This window comes from Haliotis rubra, unplaced genomic scaffold (assembly GCF_003918875.1).
Source record: "Haliotis rubra isolate DU_JTF1 unplaced genomic scaffold, ASM391887v1 Scf37, whole genome shotgun sequence".
NCBI lineage: Eukaryota > Metazoa > Mollusca > Gastropoda > Lepetellida > Haliotidae > Haliotis > Haliotis rubra.
The window spans coordinates 1,445,422-1,470,496 of NW_025767046.1; the positions used below are offsets into that span (position 1 = coordinate 1,445,422).

The 25,075-nt window shown below is 38.4% G+C and overlaps 1 protein-coding gene across 1 annotated transcript; it reads right to left on the minus strand.

Annotated features, from left to right (window-relative positions):
- Window positions 1-438: 438 nt before the first annotated feature.
- Window positions 439-25,061, minus strand: LOC124285831 (THO complex subunit 1-like). Its single transcript, XM_046722101.1, has 19 exons — window positions 24,989-25,061; window positions 23,741-23,814; window positions 22,513-22,573; window positions 21,745-21,811; window positions 19,977-20,095; window positions 19,658-19,706; window positions 18,139-18,311; window positions 17,756-17,820; window positions 17,226-17,340; window positions 16,957-17,088; window positions 16,442-16,542; window positions 16,134-16,251; window positions 12,406-12,506; window positions 12,163-12,294; window positions 11,655-11,738; window positions 10,963-11,110; window positions 9,163-9,283; window positions 6,124-6,311; window positions 439-1,314 (listed from the first exon to the last, which is right to left on the minus strand). Exons 1-19 carry the CDS (start codon window positions 25,055-25,057, stop codon window positions 1,213-1,215), a joined length of 2,019 nt encoding a protein of 672 aa, XP_046578057.1. The 5' UTR covers window positions 25,058-25,061; the 3' UTR covers window positions 439-1,212.
- Window positions 25,062-25,075: the final 14 nt, after the last annotated feature.

The window sequence follows — 25,075 nt, forward strand, 5'->3', positions numbered from 1 at the left end:
GTTTATCGGTCATATAATTGCATTTGCGTGACTTTTAAACCATATAAATAAAAAAAAATAGATTGGTACCGGCACTCCTTGTAAGGATAAACAAACCAGAATTCCTGCAGACGCTTTTTCTTGAGTTCCAAACTTTAGAGCAAGGTCTTCAATTTGGAAACATTTTCAACTGATCTTCCGACAGTGGCCAATGGCATTGTTTCAAAAGAAAGGAAACAGTAATTTCATTACCTTAACCAATGTGTTACACTTTCACAATATATTGCAATACATATTGTAATAGGCCAACACATATCACAATATACAGCAATACGAAAATTTTGGCAAAACCCAACCCTAGATGTTAGCTTTTTTAACACCCACATTCACTATCATTCATCCAAAAAGCACAAAGTATACAATTCATTCCATGACGTAAGCAAGCAAATATGATAACAATGACGTAAAAATAGATTTATTGATGACATCTGATACAAGAATGGCATTGTGATGGAGAATGCTAATGTTGATGATGAAGCTGCTGAACCCACCTCTACCTGGCTGACTTTAGCAGAGACATGATCTTACAGGCTTGAACACCATCAGCTTACAGAGCACAAAGACCAGCAAATCACACTGGGTGTGGTTGTACAAAGCAATCTTAGCACTAAGGTGACCCTAACTCCCATACCTTAACATACACTTAGGTAGTCTTAGCGCTAAGGTTGTTTGTACAACAGTACCCTGGACCACATGTTTTGCTGGGACTGGTGATACGCTCCAGGGCCTAGATTTTCGAAGCTCTCTTAGGGCTAAGATAGTCATAAGTGCCATACATTAACATTAACTTACGACTATCTTAGCGCTAAGAAAAATCTTCGAAAATCTAGGCCCAGGAAGACATTCCACAACGATTCTGTAGCTCTACAACTGATGTCCATGTTAAAGTATCGAAGTAATGATCACCATAGCATTACAACCTCTGAGTGGAACAGGACTCGGGATCCACTTGCACCAACAATCATTGTGTTAAGGCTACTATAAGTCTTTTTTAAAATGTGGCAGCAACAATAGCTTCAGCGTGAAGATCTCTTAGTGCAAGCGGAACCAGGCACAGCAGCATGTGTTTTGAGTATCCAGATCGGTCCATCGTTAGGTCACATAACAATATCATCTAGGTCAACACACTGAATCATGTAATGTCGGTGGAAACCCATCACAGACTTGGTGCCACTATGTCAAGGCTCCAAACACTTCTGTGGCAATATCGACATGGCCGATCTCCTTCAGAGCTATTTGTAATGCTCCGATTGTTGCCCTCTCTGGCTCGTTTTCCTGACAAAGAGAAACTTTGTATGAAGTATGCATTGGTAATTACATCGCTTTCAGCATTAATACAATGGTAAGGTCACCAGTAATGGAATTATACACCATAACCAGCATTTGAAATACCTGCTTGCCTGTGGCCGGGCCGGGGCTATTTTCAACACTGACTGCCAGATTCTCAAATTCACCTGCCCAACGGTCGGGTTAAAATTTAGACATGTATATGAAGATATTCATCATATTTCAGGATAATAAATCATTATTAATTCACTCGTAAAAATAAATGATGAATTCCCACTGGATGATAAACTACGTCGCTTGTCAAACCTAAATTATCTGACCTTTGGTCTGGTTGAAATATTGGGGTGTTTCATACCCTGCCATAACCGTATGGTGATTTGAACAAGGAAGCTTTGGCAGGAGACACAAATGCTTTTACCTAAGGTTACCTAAGCACACCAAATTACTTATGAAATATACTATGCTTATCATAAAATGCATTAAACATAAGTGTAGTTAGATGTTTGACAATTCTAACACATACAACACATCAGTATAAATGTATTACCTTCAACAAGTTGCCCTTTTCTGTCTGCAGACACTAGTGTACAATGAACAAGATATATAATCTCTGGCTGGGATTCATATTGACTGGATGGTCAGGGAGTGATAACCCAAAACCTAAGAACTCGTGTTTTCAGATTTTTATACATGACCTTGACCAAAAACTAAAAAATGTTGACAAAGGGCACATTTTTGTCAAACAAAGGGAAGGTGTAATAGAGATATCGATTATGTCAAGTTGGCTGCTTTTCACTCAACTGGACTGAGTGAGTACATGGTGTAATTGGCCGAGTGGAAATGATGGAGTCTGATTGAGTTGAGGAGGGATGGAGTGTCATGAGGTAGGGGGTGGATGGAAACACATACAAAGGAGTGAGATATGATATGAGGGAATAAAAATCTGATTCCAGATCATGGGTAGATGTTACTAGGGGTGGGCAATAAGCACAGGTTAACCAGTATACTTGTAATTTCGAACTTCCTATTACCATATATTGCAGTACACTTTTCATGAACCGGTTCGCCGGATTGCAATCGGTAATTTTCTTACGGCTGACATGAGTCAAAAGAAGCTAATAATAACATTTGTATTTCCTTTGTTTTATGAAAACATCAATGGCTTTGAAAATGTTTATCGGTCATATAATTGCATTTGCGTGACTTTTAAACCATATAAATAAAAAAATAGATTGGTACCGGCACTCCTTGTAAAGGATAAACAAACCAGAATTCACCAGGCGGCTTTTCTCAAGTTCAAACTTTAGAGTAAGGTCTTCAATTTGGAAACATTTTCAAGCCTGATCTTCCGACAGTGGCCAATGGCATTGTTTCAAAGAAAGAAACAGCAATTTCATTACCTTAACCAGTGTGTTACACTTTCACAATATATTGCAATACACATTGCAATGCAGCCAGTACATATCACAATATATAGCAATCACGAAAATTTTGGCAAAAACCAGCCTAGATGTTAGCTTTTTTAACACCCACATTCACTATCATTCATCCAAAAGCACAAAGTATACAATTCACTCCATGGCGTAAGCAAGCAAATATGATAACAATGACGTAAAATAGATTTATTGATGACACCTGATACAAGAATGGCATTGTGATGGAGAAGCGTAATGTTGATGATGAGGCTGCTGAACCCACCTCTTCCTGGCTGACTTTAGCAGAGACATGATCTTACAGGCTTCAACACCATCAGCTTACAGAACTTCTAGCGACCAGCAAATCACTGGACAGGTGTGGTTGTACAAAACAATCTTAGCACTAAAGGTGACCGTAACTCCCATGCCTTAACATACACTTAGGTAGTCTTAGCTAAGGTTGTTTGTACAACAGTACCCTGGACCACATGTTTTGCTGGGACTGGTGATACGCTCAGGGCCTAGATTTTGAAGCTCTCTTGGGGCTAAGATAGTCATGAAAGTGCCATACATTAACATTAACTCACGACTATCTTGCGCTAAAGAGAGCTTGAAAATCAAACTGGAAGACATTCCACAACGATTCTGTAGCTCTACAACTGATGTCCATGTTAAAGTATCGAGTAATGATAAGCCATAGCATTACAACCTCTGAGTGGAACAGGACTTCGGGATCCACTTGCCAACAATCATTGTGTTAAGGCTACTATAAGTCTTTTTAAAATGTGGCAGTAACAATAGCTTCGGCGTGAAGATCTCTTAGTGCAAAGCGGAACCAGGCACAGCAGCATGTGTTTTGAGTATCCAGATGGGGTCCATGGTTAGGTCACATAACAATATCATCAGGTCAACACACTGAATCATGTAATAACCGGTGGAAACCCATCACAGACTTGGTGCCACTATGTCAAGGCTCAAACACTTCTGTGGCAGTACTCGACATGGCGATCTCCTTCAGAGCTATTTGTAATGCTCCGATTGTTTGCCCTCTCTGGCTCGTTTTCCTGACAAAGAGAAGCTTTTGTATGAAGTATGCATTAGTAATTACATAAGCTTTCAGCATTAATACAATGGTAAGGTCACCAGTAATGGAATTATAAACCATAACCAGCATTTGAAATACCTGCTTGCCTGTGGCGGGCGGGCTATTTTCAACACTGACTGCCAGATTCTCAAATTCACCTGCCCAGCGATTCGGGTTAAAATTTAGACATGTATATGAAGATATTCATCATATTTCAGGATAATAAATCATTATTAATTCACTCGTTAAAAATAAATGATGAATTCCCACTGGATGATAAACTTCATTAAACTTGTCAAACCTAAATTATCTGACCTTTGGTCTGGTTGAAATATTGGGGTGTTTCATACCCTGCCATAAACCGTATGGTGATTTGAACAAAGGAAGCTTTGGCAGGAGACACAAATGCTTTTACCTAAGGTTACCTAAGCACACCAAATTACTTATGAAATATACTATGCTTATCATAAAATGCATTAAACATAAGTGTAGTTAGATGTTTGACAATTCTAACACATACAACACATCAGTATAAATGTATTACCTTCAACAAGTTGCCCTTTTCTGTCTGCAGACACTAGTGTACAATGAACAAGATATAAAATCTCTGGCTGGGATTCATATTGACTGGCTGGTCAGGGAGTGATAACCCAAAACCTAAGCACTCGTGTTTTCAGATTTTTATACATGACCTTGACCAAAGAACTAAAAAATGTTGTCAAACAAAAGGAAGGTGTAATAGAGATATCGATTATGTCAAGTTGGCTGCTTTTCACTCAACTGGAGTGAGTGAGTACCGTATACCGGGAAATTTTCGAGGTATCTAATTTTCGAGGTTTTCGAGGTTTCCTAACTTCAAACCTTTGGGTTAGATTTCCTATCGATAAGCATTTCAACTGCTAGTAACCAATGACTTCCTGACATGCGCATTAACTCTTTAATGCCTGTCTACAACTAATCTTAACGTTCAGTGACCCTGAACGGCCTGAATGAACAAACAACAGAAATGCGGTGTCTTGCGGTGTCGAGATTATTTAATTGTGTTGTAATTGTTGGTCCAGAATAACATGCATTATAAAAAATAGGTAATTCAATCAGTGTGTTACATGTGAAGTCAAACCAACTGTCAATACACTCGATGTCACTCTCTGGCCAAACGGACCGCATCGGCGATGCCAGGTTTGATGAATGCGCATCTTTAAGGGGATTGTTTACACAAACATCCTGGAGTGTCATGGCGTCATGTTTGAACACTGCCGACAGAGTGTTTCATGGGTAATTTATCACAACAAAGGAACAAAGGGTTGTTTTCATTACTATTATTTCTGCCATGGACTTGTATGCCCGGTAGTTTTATGCCGGAGAATATGTAAATACTGTTGCCATTCATGTGTTGAGGACGAAAAACATTTTCTTTTACAGTGTCCTTTTTATGAGAACATACGTCTTACTGTATTACCTAATATATTCAGTAACACATCTTTTACCTGTAATACTTTAGATTTTAAATTTAATTTTTTGTTATTTTCTACTGCTTTCTTATCTAACTTAGGTTTAATGTGTTTTAAGATGTTTTATCGTCGTAAATGTTTTAAGAATATTTCAACTAATTCTATCTAGTCATTATTTTATTAAATATTTTTACAATTTTATGTACCTTATATATACATTGTACTGTACGGTTATTTTATCTTATTGAAATGAGTTATATTTTACAGTTTTATACCGTGTCTCTTCGGTCTATTGAGGCCCTGCATAATCTATTTTATCTTTGTATATTTATTGTGTGTATACCTTGTAATTTTATGGCGTGACACGTTAATAAACAATTCATTCATTCATTCATTCAGTTATAACAGTCAGACGGCAGTTATCACTGGCTACTTGTCCATAGTTCACTGAGTATTAATCCGGTAAGTCATGTTTCTGGGCACTTTCTTCTAACCTCGAAATTAAAATTGTCTAAAATATTTATATATTTTAGGCCCCCAAACCTCGAAATTTAAATCACCTCGAAAGCTCTGGGGGTCTCAAACCTCGAAATTTTAGTACCTTGAAAATTTCCTGGTATACGGTACATTAATGTGGTAGGAAAGCCCACAGGTATGCGTATCTAAGACATTTACCACTTTGGTTAAACCCATGGTGATGGGTATGTTGCAGACAATCCTAGAAACATAAAGATGACGAAAAGGGAATTCAAATTTCTGCCTCGCAGAAGGGAAACAACTGATGACAGCAAATTGTTGAGCTGTGCGCCAATACCAGTGATGAACTAATCGTGAAAGTGACACTCACCATCCACACGGTCAGCATCTTGAGTCCTGCCAGTTTGGCGACCTTGTCACATGATTCCTCAAAGTAGCACATATCATCTTCTGGGAAGTTCAGTTCTGTCCCCAGCTTCTTCCAGTCATCTGCCAACTTCCCTGCCACTAACTCCAGCTGAACTTTCGTCAGTTGCTCCTCGGCAGGCTCGTCCTTGTCTGAAAACATAATGATCAACATATTTGCTGAGCATGATCATTCCATAATGCCATATTAGCAGAAAAGTGACTGTAACTCATAGTGGAGTTCCGATGATTGAAAAAAATCGAAAATCGATCGAAAGGAGGATTAAAAATGATTATCGATAGGAAACAAAATATTTATCGTTACACTAACTATTTAATTTGATGAATATTCACGAACAAACATGCGCTCAACAGCGTAAAGCTATGCGCATTGTAGAATTTTAACCACTTTTATTGTTTAATTACAATTCAAGTGTCTTACTTGCATGCGTGCATTTCACTGCATGACAGTATTAGTTATAACGCAAATTATCAAATCAAACTTATAAAGCAATGAAAGTTTAAGATGAAGTTAAATGTCAACAAAAACATGACCAGTCAACCTCTCTTGATATCTTGCTGTTTAGTTGTTCAAACACACACATATTTTCAACACTGACTTTGACCTTGACATGAATGTCATGGTGTATGAAATATGCAAAACTAGTACTAAAGAAATTGCTTATTGAAAAAAAGTCAAGGGAGGTCTTGAAAGTCTATGAAGAAAATCCAGTGAACCTTTCTTAAAATATCTTGCTGACAATTCAGGTTAACATGCTGAAATCTTCAAAGTGTCGTCGTGACCCTAAAAATTATGTGAAGGTCACCAAAATCGACTGGGCCCTTGGCCTTCCCTAGATGAAGCTTGGTGACAAATATGAAGAAAATCCACTGAATATTTTTTGCGATATCTTGATGACAATCTTAACATGCGATTTAACATGCTGAAATCTTCAAAGTGTCTCTGTGACCTTGAAAATTAAGTGAAGGTCACCAAAATCGACTGGGCCCTGCGCCTTCCTGGATGAAGCTTGGTGTCAAATAAGAAGAAACTCCAGTGAATGGCTCTTGAGGTAACGCGCTGACAAGCATAACATGTAGGTTAATATGCTGAAATCTTCAAAGTGTCTCTGTGACCTTGAAAATTAAGTGAAGGTAACCAAAATTGACTGGGTCCTGCGCCTTCCCCAGATAAAGCTTGGGGTTAAATATGAAACAAATCCAGGAAACAGTTCTTGAGATAGCTTAACATGCGGGTTGACATGCTGAAATCTTCAAAGTGTCGCCATAACCTTTAAAATTATGTGAAGGTCACCAAAATTGACTGGGCCCTGCGCCTTCCCTAGACAAAGCTTGGTACTGAATATGAAGAAAATCCAGAGAATGGTTCTTGAGATAGTTTAACGTGCGTCTCCTTGTGACCTTGAAATGAAGGTCAAGGTCACCAAACCTGACTGGCACCTTCCTTTTACTGTGATGAACCTAGGTACCAAATATGAAAAGAATCCCGTCAACAGTTCTTAAGATATTCCAATTCGTACGTACGGACAGAGCCTAATACTATATCCCCCGCAGCTAAATGCTTGTGGGGATAAACATTAATTAGAAAAAAACTGTGGAAAAACCCTTAAAATTGGTGATTACATTAAAACTGTATATATTTCGATTATAATCGATAATCGTTCACCACAAGTCCTCAAATAATCAATAGTGGATTTGGTTTCCGATTTCCAACACTAGCAACTCGTATACAGTGAGACCCGGGATACCCTGACCCCAGTCAGTTTTCATAAACACCAATCTCTTACATTATAAAAGTGACTGTCTAAAATGGATATGCAGTTTCCGTTTCCAGATGGTAAGTGAGTTTGGTTTTACGCTGCTTTTAGCAATATTCCAGCAATATCACGGTGGGGGACACCAGAAATGGGCTCCACACATTGTATCCATGTGGGGAATCGAACCCGGGTCTTCAGCGTGACGAGCGAACACTTTAACCACTAGGCTACCCTACCGCCCTTCCGGATGGTAAGTCTTACAAACCAACGGGCTAAATCAACACAAAAATGACTCGCTTATCCACGTGTCTTGACATGAGACAAGGTCTGCTAATCCGGATTCATGACGATCAGCAGAGTATTGGTGGTGATTTGTAGGCCTATCTGACACTGAGTGAATTGTAATTGGCAAATCAAAACAACCACGCTGTTTTGGAAGTGATTTTAAACCAGAAGTGTATGCTCGGTACCGTTTCAACACCAAGGCCTGGATGACAGTAATCCAGATATTCAGTTATCCAGACGATTCACATGAAAACGAATGTGTCCGGGTATCCGGGGTCTCGCTGTAATTTATAACTACGACAGTCATGGCACTACAAACATTGTGTGGAGTGGGGCCAGTGTCTTAGCATGACAAGGGCCTCATTCCATAAACCCAGATTATCACTAAGGTAACTCATATAATTTTTAACTACATCAGTCGAAGCTGTGAACATTTTGTGGATTGGGGCCTTAATATATGCTTGAAATCTTCTTAAAAGGCAATGTCCATAGTTCTAAGACTAAGCAAAATTTTGTCATGGTAACAAAAAATGAAGGAGTGGTGTGGATGGTAATCAAGCCCTTTCTTTTTAGTTATATTTTATTCGTTATATCATTGCTTGTCCCCAGTCCTCCATTTTATGATTTTGACCAAATCCAACAAATAAAAAATGACCATATATTGTCTCAGTCTTCATACTTAAAACAGAATTATGTTCTACAACATTGACACCTCTGACCCCTAATGCCTATTACATTGTTGCCGCACACATCTCAGGATATTCATTTGAAAACTTTGGGGACAAGAAATGCAGATAACCCCACATCTAGGCATTTGATTAACTGAAACACATTTCAGTTCATGGAAGACATAATTATGAAACCTCATGCAGGGTTTGATGTTTTGGATTTGAACCTTGAAAATCTGGACCATGTATTAAAAAAATTGAAGAACTTTGTACCTGGTTCATTGCCCTGTTTGAGGTCCTCTTCATCCTGTGTCTCTTTAATGGCCTCCTCCTCCTCCCCAATCTCTGTCTTCATCTCCTGTTGATCTCCATTCGTGTCTTCACTTGACTGGGACTGACAGATAGAAAATCAGCAATGAGGGAGTGACTTGGATGTGATGACAACTTAGGAGGAAAGCATAAAGTGATGCTGGTCTTAGAAATTTAGGACTTGGGTGAAACCCAGGACCATTGGTATGGTACTGACAGTGCTTGACACATAGCGAAACATATACAGTCAGACCTCCTTAATACGAACACTTTGGTTTTCTAAAAAAAAACGTTCGGATAGTGAAACGTTCGTACTGCTGAAACCACAGTATATGCACCGAGTTACTTCCCCTTGATATCTTTCCTTACTATCGAGACTCTGAGGTCATAGATGAAGCCTATGTTTATGAAGGAAATTATAAGCTTGTAAAACGTTATTGCTACTACATCCCATACACCATTTAAAAGATCTAATCCTACTGTTGATAAATATGAAGTTTATTTTTATAATGTTATTCAAAAACTATGGCGATTATATACAATATATAGGGAGATGATTTGGTGCCCGGTGAGTAGCGTTCGGAAGTCTGTGGATTCGGATTAACGAGGACCGGATTACCGTGGCCTGACTGTAGTTGGAAGAATATTGCTGAGTGCAGCGTTAAACCAACCAACCAATAATTACGGGCTTAGTTGACTGGTCTATCTGTGGCCCTGGTCAACAGTGAGTGATACCACAGTCAGCCATGTTCTATCTATATTGTTGTGGTCTGTCAACAATGAAATTTGGACCAACAGGCAAATGGTCCACCATTGATTGAAAGCATGAACAAGAAACCAGTAAACCTGACCATCCGGTCTTCAGTAAAAGTGGCAGTTGTACAAAGCAACCTTAGCACTAAGACAAGTCTATGTTAAGATATGGGAGTAACTAACACCTTACAGCTAAGATCACTCTGTACAATAGCACCCAGATCCAGATTTTAATCTGCTTTTACTAGACATTGGTTCTGGACACCTATTTTGACCTGGATTGGATAACCGATGACCTCTCTCAGTTTGGTCACGTTGTGACGAAACTACTTGTTCATTCATAACAAACACGTGAATTCATTCATTCTTCAACTTAGATGCATTGTGGGAATGTAAACATTGTGGGAATGGAAACATTGCGAACGTTGCCGTGTCGCTGTTTAATTGTGAATCGAACTGAGACATTATATCCGTTGAAAAACATACACGCAATGTTTCCACCAGTGATGTTAGCCGAGTCAAGCAGTTGCAAACCAAGAAACGGGGTGCTACGGAGTAGTTTACTGAAGGATGCTGTACGAGAGGCGATGACAACTGACATGCATCGTGATGTCGGTTACCAAGGGGACAGAATGGCGTAGTGATGTCAATACAGTGTGACGTCATGCAAAAGTGTACGTCAGAACAAATTCTTCCGCAACCTCTTTATGAAACCACAACAATACCAAAACTACGCTATTTTGTCAATTTAATGCATGTAAGACGTGGGTAATAAATAAAATACCAGACTCGGTCTCATTACATACGAATTATACAAAATTCGTGACCTTTCTATGGTTTCTGACCTCGCTTTCGCTCGGTCAGATACCATATGAAGGACACTCGTTTCGTATAATTCGTATGTAATGAGACCTCGTATAGTATTCTCTATATTATGTCATTCTTTTGGGAATATCTATATCTGCAGCACTTTAAACCACAAGATTTTCTTTTACAGCAATAAAACCTTACTGGCATTTCTGTGGCCAGTTTCTTGACCATCAGTTCCAGGTATTTGGGAATGGGTATTGCTGGAGTGTTGTTGTGAGTGAAGAAATGTGGACATCTACGGGCAAGGAGACGTAAAGCCTTCCACTGGAAACTTTGTTCGTAGATGAGTCTAAAAGCAAGCATGATAAAAACATCAACAACTGATCATATCATCTTCAAAAAAAAAAGTTGTCATAAAGCAGTTTTTTTAAGTGGAAAATAATCAGAAGCTACCTTTTACAAAGTGGTAACAAAAGGTGACAATACTTGTCTGAATCTATTTCACGCACTGTTAGTGTTGGTTGGAAACTGTAGGACCGCTGATTCCCACAAAATACAAAAGACACACTCAGCATTAATACAGTAACACATATAGTAACCAAGAATCCCCACAGGATCACTTCCTGACCACAGGGATGTTTCAGCCTGAGTACTAGAGTGAGTTTAGTTTTATGCCGCACTCAGCAATATTCCAGCTATATGGCGGCGGCCTGTAAATACTAGTAATCGAGTCTGGACCAGACAATCCAGGGATCAACAGTATGAACATCGATCTATACAATTGGGATACGATGACATGTGTCAGCGAGCCTGACCACCCGATCCCGTTAGTCGCCTCGCACGACAGGCATGGGTTACTGAAGATCAATTCATACAGCAAGGGCAGCACTTACTTGTAGTTGTCTTCAATCATCGCCTCAGGGTCATCCTGCTCAATGGCTTCTCCAAAGAAGTCATCAAGCTGGGGTAGAAAGTCTCTGAAAAAACACAATGTGAAACAAAATATTAAAACACTGAATTATTAACAAACACTACCATGATTACAATCTGAAACTTAAGGTCAAAAGAGAGCATCGTATTAACAAATTCAGTGTTGAGTGTTACATGATCTCAGTATCATGGATATCAAGGGATATGATATCAGTGTATCCCAGCATTATGATAAAGGATGGTATGACATGATAACAGTACAATATGATGATGGATATCAAGGGATATGATATCAGTGTATCCCAGCATTATGATAAAGGATGGTATGACACGATAAAAGTACAATTTGATGATGGATATCAAGGCATATGATATCAGTGTATCCCAGCATTATGATAAAGGATATTCTGACATGATAACAGTACAATAGGATGACGGACATGACCTAACAGTCATAAATCAAGACGCTACCTCTTTTCATTCTTGCAAGCATCCATGTTGTCTGGATTGATGTTCCATAGTCGAGTCAGCTCTGCACTGCCCATCTTGATAATCTTCCCACCACCAGCTTTTAAGTCGTCCCCAATACGTCGACGCTTAGCTCTGTACATTCAAGACGGAACAATGAGATACAGATGAAGCTAATAACCTGCATAAGTCACTCAACCCTAACATAGATAAATGAAAGGAGGCAGGAGTCCAGCATAAGCGTACCTGACTTTCATTTTCGGGGCATCCTTTGGCGTCTCCCTCTCATAGCTGGGGCAGCCCTCATTCTTCCAGTTGTTCCAATTCTCCTCCCTCTGCAGGATGTGCTGTAACATGGACAATATACTGTTACATACAGAAGGTGCTGTAACATGGACAATATACTGTTACATACAGAAGGTGCTGTAACATGGACAATATACTGTTACATACAGAAGGTGCTGTAACATGGACAATATACTGTTACATACAGAATGTGCTGTAACATGTACAATATACTGTTACATACAGAGTGCTGTAACATGGACAATATACTGTTACATACAGAGAGCTGTAACATGGACAATACACTGATACATACAGAAGGTGCTGTAACATGGACAATGTACCGTTACATACAGAGTGCTGTAACATGGACAATATACTGTTACATACAGAGTGATGTAACATGGACAATATACTGTCACATACAGAAGGTGCTGTAACATGGACAATATACTGTTACATACAGAATGTGCTGTAACATGGACAATGTACCGTTACATACAGAGTGCTGTAACATGGACAATATACTGTTACATACAGAGTGCTGTAACATGGACAATATACTGTCACATACAGAATGTGCTGTAACATGGACAATATACTATTACATGGAGAATGTGCTGTAACATGGACAATATACTGTTACATACAGAATGTCCTGTAACATGGACAATATACTGTTACATACAGAATGTGCTGTAACATGTACAATATACTGTTACATGGAGAATGCTGTAACATGGACAATATACTGTTACATACAGAATGTGCTTGTAACATGTACAATATACTGTTACATACAGATTGCTGTAACATGTACAATATACTGTTACATACAGAATGTCCTGTAACATGGACAGTAATACCCGTTACATACACAGTGCTGTAAACATGGACAATATACTGTTACATACAGAGTGCTGTAACATGGACAATATACTGTCACACATACAGAAGGTGCTGCAGGATGTGCTGTAACATGGACAATATACTGTACATACAGAAGGTGCTGTAACATGGACAGCATACTCGTTACATACAGAAGGTGCTGTAAATATGGATAACATACCGTTACATACTAGCGTTGCAACATGGATAATATACTGTTACATGCTGGCAGAAGGTGCTGTAAAACATGGACAATATATACCGTTACATACAGAGCGCTGTAACATGGACAATACACTGATACATACAGAAGGTGCTTGTAACATGGACAATGTACCGTTACATACAGAGTGCTGTAACATGGACAATATACCGTTACATACAGAGTGATGTAACATGGACAATATACCGTCACATACAGAAGGTGCTGTAACATGGACAATATACTGTTACATACAGAATGTGCTGTAACATGGACAATGTACCGTTACATACAGAGTGCTGTAACATGGACAATATACTGTTACATACAGAGTGCTGTAACATGGACAATATACTGTCACATACAGAATGTGCTGTAACATGGACAATATACTATTACATGGAGAATGTGCTGTAACATGGACAATATACTGTTACATACAGAATGTCCTGTAACATGGACAATATACTGTTACATACAGAATGTGCTGTAACATGTACAATATACTGTTACATGGAGAATGTGCTGTAACATGGACAATATACTGTTACATACAGAATGTGCTGTAACATGTACAATATACTGTTACATACAGATTGCTGTAACATGTACAATATACTGTTACATACAGAATGTCCTGTAACATGGACAATGTACCGTTACATACACAGTGCTGTAACATGGACAATATACTGTTACATACAGAGTGCTGTAACATGGACAATATACTGTCACATACAGAAGGTGCTGTAACATGGACAATATACTGTTACATACAGAATGTGCTGTAACATGGACAATATACTGTTACATACAGTGCTGTAACATGGACAATATACTGTTACATACAGAGTGCTGTAACGTGGACAATATACTGTTACATACAGAATGTCCTGTAACATGGACAATATACTGTTACATACAGAATGTGCTGTAACATGGACAATATACTGTTACATGGAGAATGTGCTGTAACATGGACAATATACTGTTACATACAGAATGTGCTGTAACATGTACAATATACTGTTACATACAGAGTGCTGTAACATGGACAATATACTGTTACATACAGAGTGCTGTAACATGGACAATATACTGTTACATACAGAAGGTGCTGTAACATGGACAATGTACCGTTACATACAGAGTGCTGTAACATGGACAATATACTGTTACATACAGAGTGATGTAACATGGACAATATACTGTCACATACAGAATGTGCTGCAACATGGACAATATACTGTTACATACAGAATGTGCTGTAACATGGACAATATACTGTTACATACAGTGCTGTAACATGGACAATATACTGTTACATACAGAGTGCTGTAACATGGACAATATACTGTTACATACAGAATGTGCTGTAACATGGACAATATACTGTTACATAGAGAAGGTGCTGTAACATGTACAATATACTGTTACATGGAGAATGTGCTGTAACATGGACAATATACTGTTACATACAGAATGTGCTGTAACATGTACAATATACTGTTACATACAGAGTGCTGTAACATGTACAATATACTGTTACATACAGAATGTGCTGTAACATGGACAATATACTGTTACATACAGAGTGCTGTAACATGGACAATATACTGTTACATACAGAATGTGCTGTAACATGGACAATATACTGTTACATACAGAGTGCTGTAACATGGACAATATACTGTTACACATGGAATGTGCTGTAGCATGGACAATATACTGTTACATACAGAGTGCTGTAACATGGACAATATACTGTTACATACAGAGTGCTGTAACATGGACAATATACTGTTACACACAGAATGTGCTGTAACATGGACAATATACTGTTACATACAGAATGTGCTGTAACATGGACAATATACTGTTACATACAGAGTGCTGTAACATCTGAGTGCTGTAACATGGACAATATACTGTTACATACAGAGTGCTGTAACATGGACAATATACTGTTACATGGAGAATGAGCTGTGATGTGCAGTATGTGCTCTGAGACATTCGTAACATGTACAATATACTGTTACATGGAGAATGTGCTGCAACATGCAACACGTTCTGATACATGTAGAATGTGCTATAACAGGCAGTATGTGCTCTGTGACATTTAGAATGTGCTGTAAAATTGAGAAAATGTTGTTAAATACTGTACATGCTCTGTGACATGCAGAATCTGCATTAACTGACTGACTGACTGAGTTTGGTTTTACGCCGCTTTTAGCAATATTCCAGCAATATCACGGCGGGGGACACCAGAAATGGGCTCACTCATTGTACCCATGTGGGGTTTCGAACCCGGGTCTTCGGCGTGACGAGCCAACGCTTTAACCACTAGACTACCCCGACGCCCCATGCATTAACCATACACATTAGCCTGACCACACCTACACTCTCCCTACCTGTCCTGTAGCAATAGCCTCTCCACCTCTGGCAGTGTACTTGTGATAAGCTGATACCTTAGCCCCACTCATCCCTAAAATCCGTACCTATACAACCTTCCTACATCAACTATGTTAGCAATGTCCCCCCCCTCAGGCAATGTGTCTGCGATCAGCTGATACCTCGGCCCTATCCACCCCTTATCTACCTCAACTGTGGCAGCAAACTTCTCCCCCTCAGGCGGCGTCTCCCTGATCAGCTGATACACCTTCTCCTGGGCATTCTTTAACCAGTTGCTCTGATCATCATTCAAGACCTGGGTAGCACTAGGTAGCATTAAAAAAGAAACCAACATTTAGATGTCAACAAATGCAATGCATCGATAATTTGATCAGTTGTTTACAAGCTTATGCCATGAAATCTTATCTAAGGAGCATGGTGCTCATCATTTAGTTTATGTTAGACAATACTATAAACACAGATTGAACAGATAGTAAGTGTTTTGTTGTGACTCACTTCTTGAACTTGACCTGAAGGTTGAGATACTGGAAGAGGATGAGGAACTGGACCAACACATAGCGCCGGAAGTTGCTGTCACTCAGCTGCAGATCTAACAGCTGAAATAGTGAGTGAGTTTAGTCTTATCACTCTGCTATAGATTCCACTGCTAAAATACTCAGAGCATCATGCCTCAATACCAGAGTGTACCAAAACAAGTCTAACACTTTTGGTACATTTACAGAGTGGATTACTGTGTAACTTCAGGCATATGTCTACCCTGGAACACACCCCGGGTATATCGAGGAAAATGCTAATAGTGAGTGAGTGAGTGAGTATAGTTTTATGCCACTTTTAGCAATATTCCCGCAATATGACAGTTGGAGACACCAGAAATGGGCTTCACACATTGCATCCATGTAGAGAATCGAACCTGTGTCTTTGGCATGACAAGTGAACGCCTTAACCACTAGGCCACCCCACCGCCCTGTAAATGCTAATAGACACACAGGGTGAAAACAGAATGACTGTACCTTTTCACTGGTGAGGTACTTTGCAAAAAATGTCTGTGTTTCCAGTTGTTTCCTGGCATTGGGGTTCTTCCTCTGGGACTTCAGATCATCCAGCTTCAGACTGTCAAAGGCTGCCAGCACCTCGTCTGCATTCTTTAATAACAAAAGTCACAATCAGGACTGAATGGCATCAATATCAATAAAATCTTGCCAATATTGATCATTCTAGATTAACTAAGCATTACATTGAGAAAATCATGAGAGCTCAGAATTATAGAGAAAAGAATTACCACAACAAACTGTTTCCATGCAACTTTCTCGTAGCATTGTGCCGGTTTTCGGAAATATTCCTGCAGTGACCAGAATCTCCTATAAAGGTTGTAGTCTATGGGAACACCACTAGAGCTGCAATGAAGAGAAGACCAACATAATGATGGGGACTTTCGGAATAAGATAAATCAGGACATCACTGAAACTGGAATAGTGTAAAGGGAGATAACCACGAGCAACTAGGATATATGACAGATCAGGATGTCATTAAAGCTTGAACAAGGAAAAGGGAGATATTCACAGGGAACTAGGATATACAATAAATCATGATGTCACGAGAGCTGGAACTATGTAAAGGGAGACAACCAAAGGAAATTCAGGATATAGGTCAGATCACATGTCACTGGCACACAGTAAAGGGAGATAACCACAGGGAACTATTACATACAATACATCAGTACATCAGATTGGAACACACTTGGATTGTGATAATATTATCACTTCCTTGACTGAGGAAATCCAGTTTGTATTGGAAGGTTTTTAAGTTTACCTGGAAAAGTCATCCATTTCCCCTTCCTCAACATCCATACTTTCATCCTTGCTGTCATCCTTCAGCTAAAATCAAAACAGCATATGTTCAACTCCAGAAATGTCAACTTCAGAAATATTACTCCAGAAAAATTTGTATTCACATATCATTCCTATATAGAATATTAAACCTGAACATTTGCCAAGACAACCTTTACACTTTAATCACTTAACACTCTTTACTGGGAAAGGTGTTCATGTATACAATTCAAATTCAAACTGGTTGCTGAAGTGATTTCCAAACAAAAACCTCAGAGAAGAATCTTACTTAGCTAAACTCTGTGCAGTTACATTCTTTGAATAGTACAAAAGATGGTAAGGAGAAAATACCAATGCAGTTTTTACCTTTATTTTGCGTTGATCTGACTTGACATTGTACACAGTGACGTTGTCCAGGTTAAACTGACTCATGAGGTTGAGAGCCGACTTCTCTGACAGCGGGAAGAGTCGGGACAGAAACAGTTGAATCCGACCACAGAAAACTGTGTTCTGGGACTTGCTGAGACGACGAATTAAATCTACAATGATGACAACAGGGTTCGTACAAATTATCAGCCATCAAAGTTAAAGGCCTTTTCAGGCGCTTTTTAAGACCCAATCAACAATTTTAAAGAACTATAGAAATAGATATAACACATAAGTAGTTGAATACACACAAGGTTGGTCAAATGTGGGACCGACCATCAGAAAGAAAAAAGTCTTAGCTACATCACTGCACTGGGCAAGTTTTGCTTCACGATGGAGATTAATCAACACTCACTGTCAATGCAAGTTATTGTTATTATGCAAAATATTGTTTCCTGTAAAATCATAACTTGACAAGTTTTGCACAATATAGGACATTTTCTGGGGAATCACTGGCAATTTGGGCCATTTCAAGGCTAAAACTATTATAAGGACTTATTAGGGTAAAATGTCCAAATTTTAGGCTTTTTCCAGCCCGTGTGAACCCAGGATAATAGAGTCTTTGAAACCAAATTCTTTTAAACATTATTTTAAATAAAAACAGTCTGTGTCAAAACATTTTACGTCACCTTAGCCCAAACCTTTGTTCTGGCATATTTTCTCCAGATTTCTCTCAATATTGCAAACAATACTAAAGCATAACTTCAGACTCTCGTCTTATGAGCACTGGCTTTGGGGGTCATATGTATTACAATATGACACGCTTCATGTCCCTTTGAGGGGCGGTGGGTAGCCTAATGGTTAAAGCGCTGGCTCGCCATCAAGACCCGGGTTCGAATCCCCACATGGGCACAATGTGAAGCCCATTTGGTGTCCCCCTACCGCGGATGTTGCTGGAATATTGCTAAAAGCGGGCGTGAAACCAAATTCAGTCAGTCAGTCAGTCATGTCCCTTGAGCTTTAGAACTTGCTGTTTGTGTACCAAGCCTTTTACCTGGGTTAATTTGATAAAAATGATACATATATAAAGTATAATATTTATTTTGGGACTTGCTCCTGTTTAGATTTTCTCTTGAAACTGATGAGCATCAAAACTCCAATGTATACTTATGTATTTGATCGTGTTAGAGGACCCAAACGTAAGCAAATGTAAGTAAGCTAAAGGGGCTGGCTGTCAGTTATTTTAACATATCAGCTTTATACTTTGAATTTTGACATTTCTGTTGGATCTTTTATCACTCAATAATTACACTAATAATAGTATTAATAATTTTATAAAACTAATCTGAGCATTACATATGGATATAGAATCAGTGTCAGGCCTACCGCTTTCTGCTGCAATTTAGCAGCTTCACATTTGGTGTTAGTCTGTTATTACATGTCTTACTAAAATATTTACAGTGAAAAGAGACAGCAACAGTACATTCTAAATATTGTAGTAAAAAAAATCACAACATACCATTGCACATTCGTAGGAGATAGTTTTTTCCTGCATCATAAAACATGCTCTGAAAAAAAGGAAATATGTGTCAATTTGCAAAATTGAGTTCACAAAGACAAGTATACAATATTCATGGCTCGTTAATAAACTCATGCTATTTGTGCACATTATCAGAAAGTCACTGGAAAATGCTTGATAAAGTCAAAGCATTCCTATCAGGATGGGACAATGAAAGGAAAAAGAAGTCGAAGTCAACCCTTCCCTTATTGATTCTACAGGTACTACATGCCATGTTATTGATGACAATATACGAGGCCTTCAACAAGCCTTCACTCACAGACTTCCACGTTGTCACTTTCTCCTCCACGATGTTGAAGACCTCCTCACACTTGTCCAAGGTCATCATGTCAAAGATGTCTGACAACATCAGGAATGGAGTGGAGGCAGAGCACATCTCTGTGAGAAATAATGAACACAGTCATACAAAGATCAAATAGTCGAAGATTAATGTTTGCTTAACACCACACTCATCAATATTCCAGCTGTAGGACAGCGGCCTGTAATTAATCAAGTCTGGACCAGACAATCCTGCAATGGGTGAGGTGAAATTGGGTTTAACGTCCTGCTTGAGAATATTTCGCTCATATGACGACATGCATGCGTGTGTATGTGTATGTGCGGCTGCTTGTGAATATTGTTAGCAACAATCAATGCATATTGAGTACAGTGAGTGAGTGAGTGAGTGAGTGAGCGATGCTTCATTTTATGCCGCTTTTAGCAATATTCCAGGAATATCATGGCGGGGAACACCAGAAATGGGCTTCACACACTTCGACCACTAGGCTACTCTACCGACTCGTATTGGGTACAATGACACACTATCAACCAAGTCACTGAGACTGACCACCCTGACCACCATTTTGTCATTTGACCAGAATAGTTGTCGAGGACTTGTTTTACCTTATCTCTCCTCTATATTGTTACATATGTAAAGAGAGACTGACAATTAGTCCTTGAAATATAGTCATGTTTAAGGTTTAACAAAACTAGTTCGATAAAGAACACTTTAGCATCGAGTTCCTTGATGACTCTTGATTTCCAAGCAAATAATTAGGAGATAAACATACTGCGTTGGAAAATCAGAGGTATATAATGAAATTGTAATGTATGTTGATCTCCATTCTACCATAACCGTGTTATTAAGATTTTAAAGAGATATTTACTGTGTTGGAAAATCAGAGATATATAACATGGTCATATACCTCTGAATGACTTTAATTAACCAATCACAATCTAGTTTTTACTAAAGTCATGGTAGAATTTGTTAGATCATGAGTTGTGATTGCACATATCTTCTCAATCAATTATGTACAATCCATTACTGTCCAAACATCATTCCTTCAGGCTGGCTCAGGGGAGATAATTCATAATTCCTCATAGGTCTTTTCTTTTTAATGAATGCAACACCAGTCTTTATCATGACGTACATGTGTACATTCTTATAAATGTTGAATTATATGTTTTAGGCATCAAATGTTTTTGGCAGTGTTTTCTCACACTATAATTAGGTGGGTTGTGTCAAAGAGACAATTTGAAAGCTTGAATGATGGCTTGTGTTTAAGATAAAGTTGACTTTAATAAGTCAGGGACATGTTTTACAATTGTTCATGCGATAATAGGGAAATCCAAAGATATTCTTAAGCATCCAAACACCCATTACATGACGATATTTTGTACTTTAAAATTCATCTTTGAAAAACATATTTACTATTACTATTATCCAATGGTTTCCAGTGTGAAGTCTATTCCTGTTTGGAAAATGTCTTTTCCTAACGCTCACAAAATTATCTACCTCACAAATAAAGCAGTTACTCAAAATATCACCTCATAAAAGCAAAGTTTTTAGGATATAAAAATAACAGGTGTGGCATGTATTTTCAATTAGTTCAATTGCCAGCGATTTCTTCTATTGTGACCAAAAGATGCCTACCGATATATATCCACATACAGATATCTGTTACCATGGAGACCTATAGATACCTACATACATATCCTTTATGAATCATCGTATCTGATACCATGGTTAATTTTCATTATGAACTCACCTTTCGATGCAGCTTCTACAGAAAAGTGTATCAGAGCCTTGAAGACATCATAGCCCTTTTGGAAAACCTGAAGTGGAAAACTAGTCACTTAGCAAACAAACTACTACAAATTCAAATATATATCATTAAACGATGCAATGAAGCTTTTGAGACCAGACTCATGGTGTATAGTTCTGACATAATTGCAACCCATAAGAAGTTTTCTGTTTCTTGAGTGAATTCAAATTGTCAGTCCAAAGTCTCCACTTATTGTGTTGCGATATGGCAATGCAATATCGTATTCTGATCCAAGGCCCGCGATGCAAAATACTGATTTACAACTTCTGTGTCAATGTCTCTTATAAACCAGGGTCGGTGTGGTAGCCTAGTGGTTAAAGTGTTCACTCACAACACCAAAAACCCATGTTTGATTCCCCATATGGGTACAACAGGTGAAGTCCATTACTGGTGTCCCCCACTGTGTGTGATATTGTTCAAATAATGCTAAAACTGGTATAAAACTAAACTCAGTTACTTAAAGAAAACACAACAATTTACAACACTGAAAGCTTCTCCAAACAAACCTGTCTGCATCATGTACATGAGATTGGAAATAAAGCTTGCATTCATATGTCTCCATATTGTATGGGAAAGCATCTTGGGATACCAAATAAGGCAGTTCCTGTTTCCACTATGGTCATGTTTCTTATAACTGTGATCATCATAAGTCTATGGTAAAACATACAAGAAAGATTCCTTTGTGGACTCTGGCAACATTGGTCTACTTACCAGAGCTTCCTTCAGTGCATCTCTGAGAGACTGATCCAGTGCCAACTTCTTTTCTGTTTCACTGTAATGTCAGTCCGAGTTAAACAGTATGCATAAATGTCAATGCGGGCATCTTAAAACCAGAACGTTACCAATTAAGGAAGTCCCTGGATTTAAATATGCAACCAGCAAACCAGGCTGCTATGTTGGCTACTTTGAAAATCAGTTGTGATCCTCTTAAACAGACTCAGGGGTCATCATGATGTTTATTTGAACCCACGATCGCAGGTTTCTAAAGAGCCAAAGGGAAGCAACACTGCACTGAGGATTTGTAGACATGTTTGTTTATATAAGTACAGTCAAATCCCGATGAGTCGAATGCTGGCATCTCGAATATTATGCATAACTCGAAGTACCTGTCGGTCCCAATCATTCCCTGTTATAGTTGTCATTATTTGAATACCGGTTACATGAATTCGTCTCATAAATACACACGATGACTCGAGAAGGAAATTTGGTCCCATGAGATTCAAACAACAGCAATCTTGTACACATAAGCCGAAGTCAGTCAATGAGAATTTATTGGTGTAGCAAACTGATCCAATTAACAAACCACTGCGGCTCACACCTTTCCGCCATTGACGGGTGAGTTCAAAAGGCAGATTAGTGATTTAACGGAAATCACTGTCTGTGCTAATCAGACTGGAACTGATAAGGTGCCCCTATAAGTGATATGGAAATCATTAGATAAACAAATGCTTAGGTGGAGGAATTAGGACTGGATTATCTTTTTTTCTACCCTCATAGACATACCTATGTCTTGAATACATGGATAAGTCGAATTTATAACTGGGTCCCCAGCGATTCGACTCATCGGGATTTGACTGTAGTCACACATCAGGTAACCAAATTCTAATCATTTAGGGAGAAATTATGCAACAATCTTTTAGGAATAAACTGCACACAAAGCTTTCAAGGGAACTGTCATAGATCTGTGTATTGACAGAAAAGAATAAGAAAATCTTATAGTTGTACTAGCTAAAGGTTGATCCCGGTAAGTGACCTCAACATATATATTTTTTCTGACTGATTTATAACATTGATAACATGAAACATGCACTACCCATATGATAAATCATAATATCATGTCATTTACAATTTGATCATAGCTAACAGTACTAATCTTGTATTGGAATACGAATGCTACACCAATTCTTTTAAATCCAACATGATAATAATGTCTATTCACCCGCCAGAATACTTGTCAATACCCTCAAGAGTGGTTTGGATGTCTTCACTGGTACTTGCATGATGGAGAGATTCCTGAAATACAAAATCATTTGTGCAACAGTGAAATCATGAACAATGATGAACATGATGTCATAGAATAAGGTAGAGTTGTATGATAATGCTAAATATACATATATTTGAAGAACGACTTCATTCTTTGAAAAGATATGGAGTCACTGTATCATGATCATACAAATGTGGCTGAAAAACTGCTCTAGTGACATAATATTTTAACATACTCCAAAACGGACATGTATTTCAAATTGTGCATTGTTGAGTCCTTTCAATAAGTCCACTACAAATAATTGTTGAGAGACGGTTAAATAACTATTTCATAACATTAAAAAACACATGTAATGAGAAAGGAAAATTGATCAAATGTGTCACAAATGTCCATAACTTGCACATGTATCATACTATCAAACAAAACATACCATGCTAAACACCCCTTGACTAACTTCAGTGCCAATCTGTATAAGTGGCCAATACACATAAAAAGTCCAAAAATTCATAGGGCAGTCCACATGGTCCCATTGGCCAAGGTGTCCATGTGTATTACAGATTAGAAACAAGAAGGGGTCCATAACTGCAAATCTTCATTTCATCATAATGATCAACATTGAGATGGTTTTCTACCACTAGCACTGACAACAAACATGCCAATGTGTTGTAAGCCTGTACGACTTTTATAAACACTCAACTCTGGCAATTTTCTACATATGTAGCGTGTTTATTAAAGACAACATACACTATTATAAAATAGAGATGTACATTATTTTCACACGCTTATCTATTTATTTGTTTATATATTTGGTGCGATTATGGAATATGTTCGCCACCTTATTTTGTAACTATTTTACCATGTTTACCAATAATTCTTTCCTCTAATACTCAGGTTTGGGTTAGGTTAGGTTAGGTTTCTTTTTCTTTTCTCCATAGATGTGTATGCGATGATCTGATATGATCATGGATGACTACGACAACTCCACAACAACCACCGCGGAAGTGTAGCCTCGAGTCGGACGGTGGCTGTATTTCTCAGCTTTTATCATTGTTTATGCACGAAAACCGAGACGCAGTCATGGAAACTGTTTTTAGTGATACATTTAAACGGTGGTGAAAAGATATTACAACACGTATAAGAGCTCTTCATTAAACCTTCTAATAAACGGCTGAAAAAAAACAAGATAACCACCACCACACATACCGTAAACGTTTTTCTACAGCCTGAAAAGTCGAACTGCATGGAGGCAGCCATGTTTGTTTTTCTACACATAAAGTGTGACGTATTTCG